Genomic DNA, 18,209 nt, shown 5'->3' with positions numbered 1-18,209 from the left:
CATCTCTATCCTCTCATGTATGTTACAAATGTTACAAATTAGCCAGGTGTGGTTGCTGGGGCCTATAATGTTAGCACTCTGAGAGTACCTTGTAATAGTGGCTGATACTCAAAAAGAACACAAGGCATAAAAAGAAACAAAACATGACTCATTCAAAGAAACAAAGTAAACTGAAAAGGCCTACCCCCAAGGAAACCAATACATTGAGCTTAATAGACAAAGGCTTTAAAACACTTAAGTATGCTCAAAGAACTTAAAGAAACATGGAAAAATAATTAAAGTAAATCAGGAAAATCATATATGAAAAAGTGAATACATCAATAAAAGAACAGAAATTATAAAATAATTAAATTCTGGATCTGAAGTATATAATAACTGAAATGACAAATTTACTACAGGGGTTCAACAGATGATTGGAGTAGAGGTAAAAAGATAAAAACTCCTACAGGAAAATGGCCTAGCAATATGAAAATTCACAAACATGCCAGTCTAAAAACAGGTGGAACTTATACTCATCAAGGAAGTATACATTTTAGTATCATGCTATCTACCGTAGACCAAGAAATGACTCTGACATCTATTTAAAAATTTGACAGCATATGTCCTTTGATCCAGCAATCTGTAGCCTGTAATCTACCCCACACAAATAAAAACATTTGAAATTTAAGGACTAATTATATTACTGTTTATTGTAACATTGTTTATGGTGGCAAAAGAATAAGTGAATCAATTGTGTGGGGAGTGGGGCCCACACTACACAATCTTATGTAGCAATTGCTTGTTTTACTCTTATCTGCCCATCATAATCTTTTTTTTTTTTTTTGAGACAGAGTCTCACCATGTCACCCTCAATAGAGTGCTGTTATGTTGTAGCTCACAGCAATCTCCAACGCTTGGGCTTAAGCAATTCTCTTGCCTCAGCCTCCTAAGTAGCTGGGACTACAGGCGCCCACCACAACGCCTGGCTATTTTTCGCTGGAGTTGTCGTTGTTTAGCTGGCCTGGACGGAGTTTGAACCCACCAGCCTCAGTGTATGTGGCTGGCAATGTAACCACTGTGCTACGGGCGCCGAGATCATAATCATTCTTCTTGCTGGGTACAAGATCCTGGTCAACTCAAGTAACCAAAAGGTAGTCCTCCTAGTTTGGGCTGAATTAAGAGTCCTGATTGCTCTGGTAACTTCAAAGCTGCCTGACCACATGGGCACACTTAAGAACATGAGCTGGGCTGGGGGCTCATGCCTGTAATCCTAGCACTCAGGGAAGCTGAGACGGGTGGATTGCCTGAGCTCATGAGTCAAGACTAGCCTGAGTCAGAGCAAGACCTCGTCTCTAAAAATAGCTGGCGCTGTGGCAGGTGCCTATAGTCCCAGCTACTTGGGAGGCTGAGGCAAGAGAATCATTTAAACCCAAAAGTCTGAGGTTGCTGTGAGCTATGACTTCACAGCACTCTACTGAGGTTAACAAAGTGAGACTCTTGTCTCAAAAATATATATGTATGGAAGAATGTTTAAGTAATGCAACATAAGGAATGGAAGAAAATAGGATAGTTTAGATTCATGTGAACATACATGTATATTATTTAAGTATGTGTATTACCTCAGAAAAATCAACCCCTACCATTTTTAATCTTAGCTCACGACCAGCATTCTAAACTGCTAATAACAAGCAGTGCTGTAGCTATATTAGCATTTTATTGGACTTTATTGAGTTCACAAGAAATTAATATGCAGGGCAGCCACAAAGTTCTTGTACAATTGTCTGTTTTAAATTGCACACGAACTTTCAGGCCACTTTGTATTTAAAATGTCTAAGGTTTGGCTTGGTGCCTGTAGCTCAGCAGCTAGGGTGCCAGCCACATACATTGGAGCTCGTGGGTTCGAACCCAGCACGGGCCTACCAAACAACAATGACAACTACAACAACAACAAAAATAGCTGGGCATTGTGGCAGGCACCTGTAGGCCCTTTGGAGGCTGAGGCAAGAGAATTGCTTAAGCCCAAGAGTTTGAGGTTGCTGTGAGCTGTGATGCCATAGCACTCTACTGAGGGCGACATACTGAAACTCTGTCTCAAAAAAAAAAAAAAGTCTAAGGTTTAATGCTGTATATTCTTCATCATTATCACTATTCAAAAAGAGCACTGATAGTTTTCTCTATACAAGTTATTGTGCAAAGCAATCAAGTAAAGAAACATTCTCATAAAGATTTGCTTCCAGTCCAGGTGTGGTGACTCAGGCCTGTAATCTGAACAGTCTGGGAGGTCAAGGCAAATGGATTGCTTGAGCTCAGTTTAGAATAAGCCTAAGCACGAGCAAGACCCCGTCTCTAAAAATAGCCAAGCATTGTTTACAGCAGCTGAACTTATAGTCCCAGATACTTCAGAGGCTGAGGCAAGAGGATCACTTGAGCCCAAGACTTTGAGGTTGCTGTGAGCTATGACGTCACAGCACTCTACTAAGGACAACAAAGTTAGACTCTGTCTTAAAAAAAAAAAAATTGTTTTGAATACTAAAACACTATTTAAGTCTGAGATCTCCCTTTTCAGCTTGATTTTCCCCAAGTACACAAAGGAAGTGGAGATTGGGTGCGTCTGAAATAATAGAGAAAAAAAAATTAGTCTGCAAGTTAAAATTGAAGCTGAAATCCAGAAGTTGATGTCAATGTTTTATTAAAAAAATTTATGGGTGACATAGTTTCATTTTTTAAATGTCTAATTTCTGGCCATGCCTCTAATCCCAGCAGTTTGGGAGAATGAGATGGGAGGAATGCTCGAGGCCAGGAGTTTTGAGACCACCCTGGGCAATATAGTAAGACCCTATTTCTACAAAAAATTTTGAATTAGCCAGGTGTGTTTGCACATGAGCTGTAGTAGAGCCAGCTACTTGGGAGCCGAGAGCAGGAGGATCATCTGAGCCAAGAGTTTGAGGTTGCATTGAGACTCTTGTCTCTCAAAGAGTCCAATTTCTAATGCCAATATTGGTTATAGAGGGTGTTAAAATTTCTGATAAAGGCTTTGATAAAACCTAATTTTCTCCGAGTCTGTGACTTAATATGATACTGAAGTGTATGTGACACAACCAACCTGTTGCAAGCCAAGCTGTAATGTCTGACTAGAGACTATGTACAGAGCAGTAATGTGATACACAAGAATGTATTTCACTAATTGCATTTGGTAAGTTGCCAACCAATTACAAATTACTTCATATTTTATTTTAGTTGTTTATTTATTTTTTATTTTTTTTCAGTTTTTGGCCAGGGCTGGGTTTGAACCCACCACTTCTGGTATATGGGGCCAGTGCCCTACTCCTTGAGCCAGAAGCACTGCCTGATTTTATTTATTTATTTTTTTGAGACAGAGTGTCAAGCTGTCACCCTGAGTAGAGTGTCGTGGCATCATAGCTCACAGCAACATCCAAACTTGGGCTCAAGCGATCTTCTTGCGTCAGGTTTTTTTTTTATTTTTAGTAGTGACAGGGTCTTGCTTTCCCTCAGGCTAGTCTCTAACTTGTGAGCTCAAGCTATCCACCTGCCTCGGCCTTCCAGAGTGCTGGGAATACAGGTGTGAGCCACTATGCCTGGCCCAAATTACTTCATATTTTAAATTAAAGATATCTGATTTTAGAAACAGTTTTTATAAAATATTAACATCTGGCTGGGAATGTTAAGTCCATTACAATATGTATTTCGTGTATAGCTTCCTATACATTTCAGAAGTTCAAGAAAAGCAATAGTGCAAACAGAATGAACACATACATTACCACAATCCATACTTAATACTTTTTACATCTGCTTGGAAACTTTACTTCTTTTTAACGAGAAATTGATATTCAGATACAAAACTGAAGTATGCTTTAACTACTATGTTTGATTACATTTCCACCTCCCTTCTTCCTAGCGGCACTACTTTCAGAAATTGAGTATCCTTCCAACCCATTCTTTATAGTTTGGTATAAAAATTTTTCCAGAAGCAGTATTTGGTGTTAGGGTTATTAGTATTGATTTTATACAAATTCACATACATATCATTACAATATGTTTATCACTTCATTTTTCTTCATTGTACATGATTTCTTTTATCTTTGTCTTTTAATACATCTAAACTTAATTTGTTGTATTTAACTGCTAGAGTATCTATTATTACTATATCACATTTTATTCATTTATTTCACAAGTGACAGGCATTTGTATCTCAATTTTTGACAACTATAACTCATGCTGCAACGAATTACACAGCTACAGACTAGTATATAATTCCTTGTGTGCATGTGTCAGTTTCTTGGATATATATATATAATAGGTCCCCTTATCTGTGGCTTCACTTTCCACAGTTTCAGTTAACTCATGGTCAACCATAATCCAAAAATAGGTAAGTAAAGCAGAAAGAGAGAGGGAGGGAGGGGGGTGGGGCCTTAGTGTGTGTCACACTTTATGGGGGCAAGACATGATTGCAAGAGGGACTTTACCTAACAATTGCAATCAGTGTAACTGGCTTATTGTACCCTCAATGAATCCCCAACAATAAAAAAAAAAGAAAAAAAAAAAAAAAAAAAAAACAAAAATAGGTAAGTAAAGTAGAATAAAGTATTCTAAGACCAGATTCACATAACATTTATTACAGTATATGGTTATGACTGCTCTTTTACTGTGTCTAATTTGCAAATTGAACTTTATCATAGGTATGTATATATAAGAGAAAAACAAAGTCCATATAAGGTTCAGTACTATGGAGGTTTCAAGTACCCACCTGTGGTCTTAGAACATATCCCCTACAGAAAAGGGGCTACTACTGTACTAAAGAGTGGAATTTCTGGGTATTCTGGAATGTTTCAGAAATTCTTTCCTACCCAAGATTTAAAAACATTCTCTTATAAAACTCTTACAATGTTTTTACTTTTTGCATTTTAGTCTTTAGTACATTTGAAACTAATAAGAAATGAATTTTTGAATGTACAATGATGGTAGAAATCTACTATTTTTCCATATAAGGACTCAATTACCCTGAGACCATTTTTTACAATTATTCATGATTTGCCCACCAGTTTGGGGTACTACCTCTATCAGTTACCAAAATTCATGGATATATTTCTGAGTTCACTATTCTGTCATAATCTCAATTTCCTATGAGTGCTTCAACAACAATTTTGATGATCATAGTTTTAAAAATCACATACATATCAAAACATATAAAAAGTCAATAATTTTGCCTCTTAATTTCAAATCCTTGCACCTCTTATACCTCTTTTCTTAATGCATCCGGTAGGACTTCCAGGAACAAGCTACTTAGTATCCATGACTGGATTCAAATTTCAAGGAAAATAATCCTAAAACTACCACATTAATAATGTTTGAGGTGGGAGTTTTATGGAGTTGACAGGATTTAACTATACTATGATTCTTATTAAATGCAGTGTTTTAAATTTTGAATCACTGCTAAGAGATCTCCTACATTGATGTCACTTAACGTAAAATGAATTTTCTGAAATATTATTAAGTGTAAATTATGTTAAAGGGTTTCCTAATCCAAGGCATTCATAGAGCTTTAATGAGTATGAATTCTCTGGTGTCTAATGTGATGTGACTTTTGGCTGAAAGCTTTCCCACATTCACTACACTGATAAGGTTTTTCACCAGTATGGATTCTCATATGTAGAGCAAGAGTTGAGAACTGAGAAAAGGCTTTCCCACATTCATTACAACCATAGGGTTTCTCACCTGTATGGCTTCTCATATGCACAGTAAGAGATGAGCTTTGACAGAAGGCTTTCCCACACACCTTACATTCATAAGGCTTATCACCTGTATGAATTCTCACATGTACAATAAGTGATGTGATCCGAGAGAAGGCTTTCCCACATTTATTACATTCATACGGTTTCTCTCCTGTGTGAATGTTGTGATGTTTAATGAGGTATTGCTTCTGCCTGAAGATTGTTCCACATTCATTACATTTATAGGGTTTCTCTCCAATATGAATTTTCTCATGCTCAGTGAGATTTGATTTGCCACTGAAGGCTTTCCCACATTCCTTACATGTGTAGGGTTTCTCTCCAGTGTGACTTCTCTGGTGTCTAATGAGGCTTGACTTCTGAATAAAAGCTTTCCCACATCCTTTACATTCATAAGGTTTCTCTCCAGTATGGATTCTTTGATGGATAATGAGGTTTTCCTTCTGGCTAAAGGCTTTTCCACATTCATTACATTTGAAAGGTTTCTTTCCACTATGGATGTTCTGATGTTTAACAAGGTATTGCTTCTGGCTGAAGGCTCTTCCACATTGATTACATTCATATGGTTTCTCTCCAGTATGAATTTTCTCATGCTCAGTGAGATATGATTTGCCATTAAAGGCTTTCCCACATTCCTTACACGCATAGGGTTTGTTTCCTGTATGATTATTCTGGTGTGTAATGAGGGTTGGCATCTGAATAGAAGCTTTCCCACGTTCATAGGCTTTCTCTCCAGTATGATGTTTCTGATGAGGAAGGAAGTTTCCCTCCTGGCTAAAGGCTTTTCCATATTTTTGATTACATGTGTATGACTTCTTCCCTGTGTGACTTTGTAAATGGAGAGTAAGGGATGAGACTCGAGCAAAGACCTTACCACATTCAGTACATTCATGTGATTTCTCTCTAGTGTGCATTTTCTTATACTCTGTGAAGTTTTGTTTCAGGCTAAAGATTTTTCTACATTCATTAGGTTTCTCTCCAGTATGAATCTGATCGTGCTGAAGGAGGTCTGATTCATGCTGAAAGCTTTCCAACATTCCTATCATGCACACAGATTTTCTCCTATGAGATTTCCCTAGTATCTATTGAGATGTAATAAGGACAAAAGCTTTTCCATATCCACTAAATTAATATTGTTGCTTTTCAATATTAATTGTCAGGTATCTAAAGAAGTTAAGTTTATAATAGAAGACGTCTCACATGGATTACCCTGAGATGAGATGATTACAAAAACAGATGAAAAACAGCATACTCTTTATATTCTTAATGGTTCTTACACAGCTTTTCTCATATTTAATAAATTATGCATATGTATAAATTACATTGCAAACTCTTTTAAATTGAGTTCCCTACAGAGAATTGAAGTCTTGAAGAATCAATGACTATGTTCAGAAGAAATACTGTTTCCTGTCTCCTAGGTTTTCTGAACTTTTCCTCAGAGAAAAGTATTTTCACAGAGAAAGATGAGATTTAAAGCCACAAGTCTTTCATGTTGTGTCCTTATCTGTTTATAAACTTCCCAGGCTTCTAAAAGAAGTACAAAAAAATCATCACTGAAAAATAGTTAATAAGGGTAAAATATTTAGTTTCTGATATGCAGTAAGCATCCGATAAATTAACTTATCAGTAATATAATGGCACTAATACCTGCAAATTTTCCCACTATTATTAATACAATTTCAGAAGTGTGCTATTATAAAATAGACTCTTTATTCAAGTCCAATCTCTCGGTATAAAAGAAAGCTTATAGCCTGGGCAACAAGGTGACTCTATTTCTAAAAACAACAATAACAACAAAATTAGGCGGTTGTGGTAGTGCACACTTGCAGTCCCAGCTACTCAGGAGACTGAGTTGAGAGAATCCCTTGAGTCTGGGAATTCATGGCTGCACTAGGCTATGCATCACTGCACTCTATCCTGGGTGACAGAGTGAGACCCCATCTCACCAAAAAAAAAAGGGGCAGCGGGGGACTAAAAACCCCAAAGCTTAAATACGATTAACATTCATCGGTAATCGGTACATGTAGCTTTAACTGTCTGATTGTTTTCCTTAGGACAAGGTCTTGCCCTGCCACCTAGCCCGGAGTGCAGTGGCACAATCACAGTTCACTGCAACCTTACATTCCAGGCTCAAGCAATCATCCTTAATCCCCATGTCAGCCTCCAAGTAGCTGTGACTACAGGTCTTGCCCTGCTACCTAGCCCGGAGTGCAGTGGCACAATCATAGTTCATTGCAATCTTACATCCCAGGCTCAAGCAATCATCCTTAATCCCCATGTCAGCCTCCCAAGTAGCTGTGACTACAGGAGCATGCCACTAATCCTGCCTAATTCAAAATTTTTTTTTGGTAAAGAAGATCTTACTGCATTGCCCAGGCTGGTCTAAAACTCCGCACCTCAAGTGATCCTCCCACTTCGACTTTACAAAATGCTGGGATTACAGCTGTGAGCTACCTTTTCACTGCTTATAAACTTTGAACACTTCATCAATCAGTAAAGTAAGAGAAAACATCAGGAATAGGCAACAAACAGCATAAAAGGACAAACACATAAGATGTAAAGGGCTTAGGATGGGACAAAAATAAAATGAACAGAAACATTTAAACAAAGTATTTATTTACTCCTATGTCTTCTTCAACCTTCATTAAAATGACAGTAAAAGGATGAAAAGAGGCACACACTCATAAAACTAAAAGATTCCTGTAATCCTAGACTCTGGGAGGCGGAGGTTGGTGGATTATTTGAGCTCAGGAGTTTGAGACCAGCCTGAGCAAGCACAAGACCCCATCTCAACTAAAAAAACAGAAAAAACTAACTGCACATTCTGGCAGATGCTTTGTAGTCCTAGTTACTCAGGAGGCTGAGGCAAGAGGATCACCTGAGCCTCAGAGTGTGAGGTTGCCGTGAGCTATGATGAGGCCATGGTTCTCTACTCGCTGTGCAGAGTGAGACTACCTCAAAACAAAAAACAAAAACCCTGAAAGATACCAGTGGATGAAAGTATTAGGAAATATGGAAGGAAAACAAACAGAGGACTGTAAATGAATAGAACAGAACGGCTTAAATAAAAAGTGAGCAGATAAGGATGACAGCTAGAAACAAGGTAATGTGTGACGTGGATTTTTTTTTTTTTTTTTGAGACATTCTATTGCCCAGGCTAGAGTGCCATGGCATCAGCTCAGCTCACAACAATCTCAAACTCCAGGGTTCGAGGGATCTTCCTGCCTCAGCCTCCCAAGTAGCTGGAACTACATGTACCCACTGCAATGCCTGGTTAATTTTTCTATTTTTAGTAGAGATAGGGTCTCAATCTTGCTTAGGCTGGTTTTGTTTGTTTTGTTTTGGTTTGTCTTTTAGAGACAGGGTCTCACCCTTGCTCAGGCTAGTCTTGAAATCCTGAGCTCAAGGGAGTCACTTGCTTCCGCCTGTGCTGGGATTACAGGCATGAGCCACCAAGCCCAGCCAACACAGATGTTTTCAGAGAGGGTATATAACTGCAGAGACCAGGCAAAAGAAGAAGGTGGGACTTACAAATTTATTATAAAAGGAGCATCTGATGTCCCCAACCTTCCCAATGGAAATGGGAAGTTATCATCCAGACAAAGATTATTTGAAATTAACTACAGATAGAAAATGATTGTAGGGAATATTTTGCTCAACCCATGCAAATAAATATGAAAACTTCATAAGTGTAACCTATGAAAACTGAATCTAGAAAAGACAGAAAACTGAAACAGGAAAACAAAAATAAACATAGAGGCTCAGCACCCATAGCTCAATGGTTGGGGCATCAGCCACATACACCAGGGCTGGGGGGTTCGAACCCAGCCTGGGCCTACTAAACAACAATGACAACTACAACAACAACAACAACAAAATAGGGCATTGTGGCAGGTGCCTGTAGTCCCAGCTACTTGAGAGGCTGAAGCAAGAGAATCGCTTAAGCCCAAGAGTTTGAGGTTGCTGTGAGCTGTGATGCCATAGCACTCTATTGAGGGTGACATAGTGAGACTCTGTCTCAAAAAAAAAAAATAAACATAGAAAAAAACCAAAGACAATTGTTAAGGTATTTCACTATTCTTAAGCTAAAGGCATAGACAGTTTAACAGGTGAAATTTAATAAATTTTTAATAGATAATAGTATCACTATTTATTTTAAATTTTTCAATTACTTTTTGAATTTGTTAAACTTGAGAAAATATCATGTAGAACATGAGATTTAAGCTACTATTACCTGAACAAGCCAAAAGAAAATAAAAAATTACATCTCCTTTATAATTAAATCCCCTCATATTTTTATAGGTATTACATCAACCACCTTTATGTACTTATCATAATTGAATTTTTCATATCGTAAATGACAGTATTGGACAAAGTCATCTGAATTGGACAAAGTTATCTGAATACCAAGTATTCAGGTAAAATGGTCTTCCAACTGCATTTACCTCATGGTTTAAAAAACATTTTCAAATCAAAATACTCTAATAGCAAGTGATTTTTTTTTTTTTTGAGACAGAGTCTTACTCAGTTGCCCTGGAGTAAAGTGCCATTGCAGCATAGCTCACAGCAACCTCAAACTCTTGGGCTCAAGTGATTCTCTTGCCTCAGCTTTCCAAGTTCCTGGGACTATAGGTGCATGCCACAATGCTATTTTTAGAAATGGGGTCTCTGACTTGCTCAGGCTGGTCTTGAACTCCTGAGCTCAAGCAATCCACCTGCCTCCACTTCCCAGAGGGCTTGGATTACAGGCAAGAGCCACGGCGCCCAGCCTTGTTTTCTGAGTTTAAATGGAACATTGCCATGTTCATTCATTTTCTTGTCCATTCATTTTCTGGTCTATGACACTTTCACACCAATGCCTGAGTTAAGTAGGTGTAACAGAGATCTTATGGCCTATGACAACTCGATATTTACTAGCTGGTCCTTTATAGTAAAGTTTGCTAACTGCTGTCCTAGAGTATCAATTTCTCCCTCTTCCATCTGGCTGGAACCAGGAAGTATTGTAGATCCAGCACCAACCACAACCAGATAATAGACAAGCTGGGAAGAATTTGGATCCTTAAAGGATGAAGACCAAAGTAACCATGCAAATCTGGACTCACCACGTGACTGTTATGTGACCAAGAGGTTTAACAAACCTCAAAGTATACCTAATACATTAAACCAGTACATTTGGAGGTTTATTGTATCACTTAGCTTTACTGTGATTAGTATATTTTTTAGTCCTGTCTCACTGCTTTACCTACTTTGTAACTGAGATGTCCAACAAATGTTCATCACTAGCTTGGACCCCTCTCTTCAATAACTGATTCACATAGTCTACTGGCTACTCAACATCTCCACTTGATGTCTAATAGGCATCTAATTAATTGGCCCAATCCAAACTCTAGCTCTAGCTTCTGAACTGGCTCCTCTCAATTCTTTTCATCTCTTTAAGTATTAACCTCATTCTCCCAGTTGCTTAAGCAACACTTCTATTTCTCTCAGATACACACTCATAATATCTTCATATCCTATTGGCTTTATAGTCAAAATAGTCCTAGAATCTGGCTACTTCTCACAATCCTCACTGGGACCACCATGGTCTAAGCCAATCATGTCTTGCCTAGACTCCTCAGTGGTCTTGCTATGTTCACTTTTACCTCTTTACAATTCTCAGAATAGTAGCCACAATAATCTTGTCTCAATCAAATCACGTCCCTGCTCTATCTGAAAGCCTTTTTGTACACTCATAAAAACATTCAGAAGCACACAGAAGACACTTAATAGTGGTTGCTTCTGGGATGAGAAATAGAAAACTGATGAGGAGACATTCCCTATTGTTTTCATTTTCTATCAAGTACATACATTAAATTTAAGAATAATAGTATTATTTCTTCTTAAAAGTAACAGGGGAAGTGAACTAGCAGAAAGTACAAATTCCCAAGTCTAGAATATTGTTAAAAAGCAGGGTGGCACAGGGGCGGCGCCTGGGGCTCAGTCAGTAAGGCGCCGGCCCCATATACTGAGGGTGGCGGGTTCAAACCCGGCCCGGGCCAAACTGCAACCAAAAAATAGCCGGGTGTTGTGGCGGGCACCTGTAGTCCCAGCTACTCGGGAGGCTGAGGCAAGAGAATAGCTTAAGCCCAGGAGTTGGAGGTTGCTGTGAGCTGTATGATGCCATGGCACTCTACCAAGGGCCATAAAGTGAGACTCTTGTCTCTACAAAAAAAAAAAAAAAAGCAGGGTGGCACCTATCAAACTGGGCGGTGCCTGTGGTTCACAGGAGTAGGGCATTGGCCTCTTATACCAGAGGTGGCGGGTTCAAACCTGGCCCTGGCCAAAATTGGGAAAAAAAAAAGAAAGAAAATAAATAACAAACTATCATCCTGAAGGTAATAGGAAATAAGACCAAGAGGGTAAAATTCAACTCTGAGGTATATAACAATGTAAGAAGAGAGAAATAATAGAAAGTTAAATTTTATTTTATTTATTTATTTATTGTTATTTTTTTAGAGACAGAATCTCACCCTATCGCCTTTGGTAGAGTGCTATGGTGTCACACAGCTCATAGCAACCTCCAACTCCTGGGCTTAGGTGATTCTCTTGCCTCAGCCTCCCGAGTAGCTGGGACTATAGGTGCCCGCCACAACACCTGGCTATAAAGTTAAATTTTAAAGAAAAGAATCAATCTATATGCTATAAACTTTTTAAATTGATACATAATAATTGCACGTAGGAAGACTATATTTTAAAGAAAATAATTTACATGCCAGTTTTTTGAAAGGTAACATCTGTGAAGGCCCTTAATGCTTAAGGAAATGAATCTGGGCATACAGGAAGAAGTAAAAAAAAAAATGGATAAAAAAAAAAATGGACAATGTCAAAGGGGAGAACACACATGAAAGTAAGACTGTAAATATCATAAAACTGAGTCTGCAAATGAGGTAGAGAGACTGGCATCAGAATAGAGGTGAGAAGAACAACCAGTCCTCTAGAATCTTAGAAAAGGAAAACATAGATTTGGGAAGAATAGCTAGAAATGTCATTTAGGTATCTAAAAAATTCCCAGCATTATCACTCCAAAAGACAAAGTCTAGTAAGAAAATCTCAAAAAAACTGCAGAGGCTGCAAACTCACAATAAGTGTAATTAGCTTTTATCCTATTCATACCTGCCAGGTTCTTGCTTACTCACCTTGAGAGAACTTTCTTTTACATTTCTTCCTCAAACATCCATTGCTCTTCTTGTTTGAACTGGTGATTTTAAGTTTGCAAATGGGAAAGTGATCTAGGACTTGGACATTATGGTTGGGGTGCAAAGCAGCATCACAGAATTCAGGCTAAGCCCTTAGGACTCTATGAGGTGTTGAAGCGTAACAAAAGTGCAGCTTCTGGGGATGCACAAGGAAGCTGGCCTGTGAAAAACAAGCAGTGATGACCCTTTGGCTTATGCATACACGAGCAAACAGAAAAAGAATATCCATACTTAGCATTTCAGCCCAAACCATAATGCCATTTACGAGCTCCACACATTTCAGAAATGGGAAACAGAAGGTACCTTACTTTCAGAACAGGTTACATAAAGAAACGGTGACACTAAGTTGCCAGAGTTCTCCAGAATCTGGTTCCTTTGAGCAGGTGTCACTTGTGGCCTTGCTCATGAATGAAGTCACAATTTTATTTTGTTTTATTTTTTGAGACAGAGTCTTACCATGTCGTAAGACTTGGTAGAATGCTGTTGCATCACAGCTCACAGCAACCTCAAACTCTTGGGCTCAAGTGACTCCCTTGCCTCAGCCTCCCTAGCAGCTGGGACTACAGGCACCTACCACAATGCCCAGCAATTTTTTTTGTTGTTACAGTTGTCATTGTTGTTTAGCTGGCCTGGGCCAGGTTCAAACCCACCAGCCTCATTGTATGTGGCTGGTGCCCTACCCACTGAGTTATAGGCACTGCCCTGAAGTCACATTTTTTAATACCATTTTCCCTATGACACTTTTCTTATGAATGTAAAGTAACCAGTCTTGAGTGATATGGACAAAATATATAGGAAATTATTCTGATAGTTATTTATAAGTCAGAACTCTTAAAAATTTGAGAGGACTATTACTAGGTTAGGTTACTCTAGGGGAAATTAATATGTCCTACAATTATAGTCTTCCTTTGGTACCCACAAGGGATCAGTTCCACGACCCCCACAGATACCAAAATCTGAAGGTCCTCAAGTTCCATATATATAATAGCATAGTACATGCATATAACCTATGCACATCCTTCGGTATCCTTTAAATCACCTCTTTCCACTTATAATACCTAATACAATGTAAATGTCATGTAAATAGTTGATATAGCATATTATTTAGGGAACAGTGACAAGAAAAAAAAACATCTGTACATGTTCAATATGTATGCAAGCACTGCAGGCCTAACAATAATTTTGGTCCACAGGTGTTGAATTCATGGATGCAAAACCCACAGATACAGAGGGCTGATTGCTCATTTATTGATTCAACCAACATATATATTGGTTGAATCATATTTTCTTCATATTGCGCATAATGAAGAAAACTTAGTTTTCAATTTGTAATGGAGTATGATGAATAAAAAGATCAAACTTACTCAGAAGCTCTTGTCTTATGAGCCTTACAACCTGGCTAGGCAGTGCTATGAATTGCTGAAACAGGTTACACAGAAGGGGGAATGGATGGAGGCAGACCTTAGGAAGAAGCTATCAGTATGACATTTTGGACATAAAGAGGGTGAAGTTCCTATATAATCTCCAGATGGTAGCTGTATATACAATTAGGCACTCAAGGCAAGCTTCCATAAAAACAGCCATGTGTCAGATGAAGCCATGGCAGTGGAATGTTGTTGCCAATAAAGTATTTACAGGTGAAACACGATCAAGGCCAGAAACTTAGAAACATCAATAGCTAAGGAACAAGCAGAAACATCCTGTCTTTTTGCAAACTTTTACAGACTTTTTGTATGTATCAAAATTATATACTTATTATATATAGAATTTAGTACCCTAGTTCTTTAATTTTTCATTTTACTGAAACATATGTTAAGAATAAGTGTAACACAATACTTAGAAGATGCGTCTTTGTAGACAGAAGAAATTTTGTTTCATTACATTTATTTTACAAAGTCCATCTGGGCTGGGGAAAACATGGTCAAATTAGTAGTCAGGCTGCTGTGGTCCTTGATGAACTAGCAGTTTCTTGATTTCTCTGTACCAAAGGCAATTAGCTTTTCAATTCTGTGCTTTCTGCAGTAGTAGAATCTACCTTTAAAGCTGTTTTTCTTAGTTCAGGGCTTCTCAAAACAGCCTCACCAAAGTTTCTCCAAAATACTAAGAAAAGTCAATAGCTACTGGGAAAGTATAGATACAGTAACAAATTTTTTGGAACCCCCCTACCCCAAAAAAGAATACTGATTTAAAAAAAAAAAAAAAAAGAATACTGATTTTTGTCTTCTACTCCACAATGGGTTTGCTTTTATATAAAAATCACTTTTAATACGCTCAATTCTTTAGCCTTTCCCTTTCTCATTTTCCAGAAAAATGCACCCCTTATGATCACTATTTTAGAAATGATGACAGTGAGGCTTAGAGGTTACTCCTCACAAAGCCATCCATCTATCCTCACAAACTTAGAACCAGTTTCTCGCCAACTCTACAATCCCGAACACCCCTCACACCCTCGGCGACCCACCCGAGCCCACCCCGGTTACCTACTGTACCCCGGCCCCAAGCCACACAGCTCTAAACATTGCACAAGAGGCGATTTCTCCCTTTCAGCCTCCCCAGCCTCAGGGCAAGCACGGCGAATCCTCTCTTACGGCCTCCCTGGCATGGCTCGGGGCCCACAAACGAAAGTCCCACACCGTAGAACCAAACTCACCGGCAGACAAAGACAAGCATGGCGAGCTGGAGAGTCTGCGTCTGCGCACTCCTGTCCGCGACACTCCAGACATCTCAGAACTGGACCGAAACCACCGATCCTAGTCCGTCCTCCATCCCACTCCACTCCACTCTCGACGGTGGACTACACTTCCCAGGTGGTTCAGGGTTCCAGTCAGCTTTTCGCACGAACCTTCTTTCCTCCGCCAGAACTTGTGGGACTGTCTCCTGGTGGGGTTGGGAGCGTTAGCAGGCCGAGTCTCGGGACTCGATTAACATTCTACCTGTGTTTACTCTGCCTCGAGGAGACGGCAGTGGTGTGTCAAAGAGTGTAGTACGCTCAGCACAACCACAGCTGGGCTGACTTCATATAGGAACCACCGAGCAACGCTAGGCCAAGATCCCCAGCAGACTCCCAGATGCAGTTCGGGGTATCCAGGGTAATAATACCTTTGGCCGGACTCAGGCCGGGCGCCATCTTGTCCGTCGCAGGTGCGGCTCTGAACTACATTTCCCAGAGGGCGCCGCGTCCTTGGCTCCTCCCCCGCGAGGCTAACGGCTCAGTGGAGCGCAGGGCTGGACCGAGGTGCCGGTCTCCAAACGGTTCGGTCCGGTTCGGCTCGGCGATCGCATACGGTCCGGTTTCGCGAGAGGCCTTAGATGAAGAGTCTAGGACCCGGGCGGGGATCGAGACTGAGAATTAAGTCTGTGGAGGTGTAAAAGCAAAAGCACAAAATGGCTGAGGCAGAGAAAACCTCAGGCAGACAAGCCAAAATCACTGTGGCAGCATTGGAAGCAGTACAAGGAACTAATTTAGAGTCAGGGACAGGAGAAAATCAGCGACTCCCTCACCCAAGTCGACTGAAGCTAGAAAGAGACCAATGTGCATACCAGAAAAAGAAAGACCATTGGAGAAGTGAATGCCTGGACCCATATAGACAGTAAGCCCATATAGAAGATCTTGGCACTGCCTCCTGAAAGAGGCAGTGACTCAGATTGAAGGTGCCGGGGCTCTCTCCCTTTGGGCTCCCGAGAGCCGATGGTGCAAGCCAAGGTGGAGTGGTGTCAAATTAAATTCTTAATGGACACAAGGATGGAGCAATCTGTTTTATAGGAGCCAATGGGAGCTTTATCTGATGAGAAGATCCCCATCCAACAAGCCACTGGGACCACCAGCTGTGTCCAGCCACTCGACATCAGACTGTGGACCTGCGACAAACCAGGTGACCCAAACCAGATTGCCCTTACCACCTTACTGGCAGAGACCTGCTACAGAAACCCCAGGCCATTATTTCATTCTTCCCAGAGGGAAGTGACATAGTTTTAGACTCAGGCCCCACTCCAACTGTGTCCCCTGTCTACCAGTTACATTTGTCCACTCCTTTATCAGAAGAATACCTCCTCCTAAATACTGATGGAAATGTGACCGAAGCAGAAACCACAGCCCTCACATATTAGCCCAGCTACAAGCAGACTTTCCTTGGTATGGTCAGAATCCAACCCCTCTGGACTGGCTGCCCATCATCCCCCTGGTAGTGGTCCAGCTTCTGGCTAGAGCAGTGGTTCTCAACTTCCTAATGCTGCGACCCTTTAATACAGTTCCTTATGGTGTGGTGACCCCCAACCATACAATTATTTTCGTTGCTACTTCATAACTGTAATTTTGCTACTGTCATGAATTGTAATGTAAATATCTGATATGCAGGATGTATTTAGGCGACCCCTGTGAAAGGGTCATTTGACCCCCAAAGGGGTTGGGACCCACAGGGTGAGAACCGCTGGGCTAGAGCATCCACCATCGGGATCCAACAGTACCCAATGAGCCAGCAAGCCTGCCTGGGTATAGCCCCACATATCTGGTGTCTGCTAAAAGCTGAGATCCTAACTCCCTGCCAATCGGCCTGGAGTACCCCATTCCTTCTGGTCAAGAAACCAGGAACAGCAGAGTATAGGCCCATTCAAGACCACAGGGAAGTAAATAAGTGGATAGAAACCATTCATCTGACAGACCCAAACCTGTACAATCTTCTAAGTCTACTCCCACCAGCATTTCAGGTGTTTACAGTTCTTGACCTGAAAGATGCTATCTTCTCCATCCTGCTGGCGCCGGCCAGCCAACTGATCTTTGCCTTCAAGTGGACCAATCCAGAATCTGGGATGATCGGCCAACTCACCTGGACAAGGCTCCCCCAGGATTTCAAGAACTCTCTCACATTATTTGGAGAGGCCCTGGGGAAAGACTTAAAGATCTTCAAAGACAGGTATATGAACTGTGCTCTCTTGCTGTATGTTTATGACATTTTGTTGGCGACTACAAATTGTGAAGACTGTCTAGACTGTACCCAAGACCACCTCCAGTATCTCCAAGAGCGAGGTTACAGAGTGTCATCAAAGAAACCGCAACTCTGTTGGACTAAAGTGACATATCTCAGACACCTGCTGTCAAAAGGCCAACGAACTCTGACTGGAGAAAGAAAACAGGCAATCTTGCAGATCCCAACTCCTACAACAAAACCTCATGTCTGGGAATGCCTGGGGGCGGCAGGCTACTGCTGTTTATGGATCTGGGGTTTTGCTGAAATCACAAAGCCCTTGTATG

At 40.3% G+C, this 18,209-nt stretch overlaps 2 protein-coding genes across 5 annotated transcripts in view; both read right to left on the bottom strand.

The window, feature by feature from the left end:
- The window catches only part of ZNF566 (zinc finger protein 566), a 36,787-nt gene extending 23,781 nt beyond the window's left edge, over positions 1 to 13,006 (bottom strand). For both annotated transcript variants that reach the window (XM_053603984.1, XM_053603987.1), the window contains exon 1: positions 12,902 to 13,006. The gene's annotated coding sequence lies outside the window, so the exon portion shown is untranslated. The remainder of the gene's footprint in view (positions 1 to 12,901) is intronic.
- On the bottom strand, positions 5,335 to 13,037 carry ZNF260 (zinc finger protein 260). Of its 3 annotated transcripts, none has more exons than XM_053603994.1 (2): positions 12,902 to 13,037; positions 5,335 to 7,279 (listed from the first exon to the last, which is right to left on the bottom strand). In XM_053603994.1, the coding sequence occupies exon 2, from the start codon at positions 6,770 to 6,772 to the stop codon at positions 5,540 to 5,542; it is 1,233 nt and encodes a 410-aa protein (XP_053459969.1). In that variant the 5' UTR covers positions 6,773 to 7,279; positions 12,902 to 13,037; the 3' UTR covers positions 5,335 to 5,539. The 3 variants fall into 3 exon arrangements, with proteins under 3 accessions (XP_053459969.1, XP_053459968.1, XP_053459970.1); XM_053603993.1 differs by having other exon boundaries at positions 5,335 to 7,253; positions 12,902 to 13,034; XM_053603995.1 differs by having other exon boundaries at positions 5,335 to 7,250; positions 12,902 to 13,024.
- Positions 13,038 to 18,209: the final 5,172 nt, after the last annotated feature.

This window comes from Nycticebus coucang, chromosome 10 (genome assembly GCF_027406575.1).
Source record: "Nycticebus coucang isolate mNycCou1 chromosome 10, mNycCou1.pri, whole genome shotgun sequence".
In the NCBI taxonomy this organism is placed as follows: domain Eukaryota; kingdom Metazoa; phylum Chordata; class Mammalia; order Primates; family Lorisidae; genus Nycticebus; species Nycticebus coucang.
Note: the sequence above shows the minus strand (reverse complement) of the source record. Positions and strands in the feature narration are given on the sequence as shown.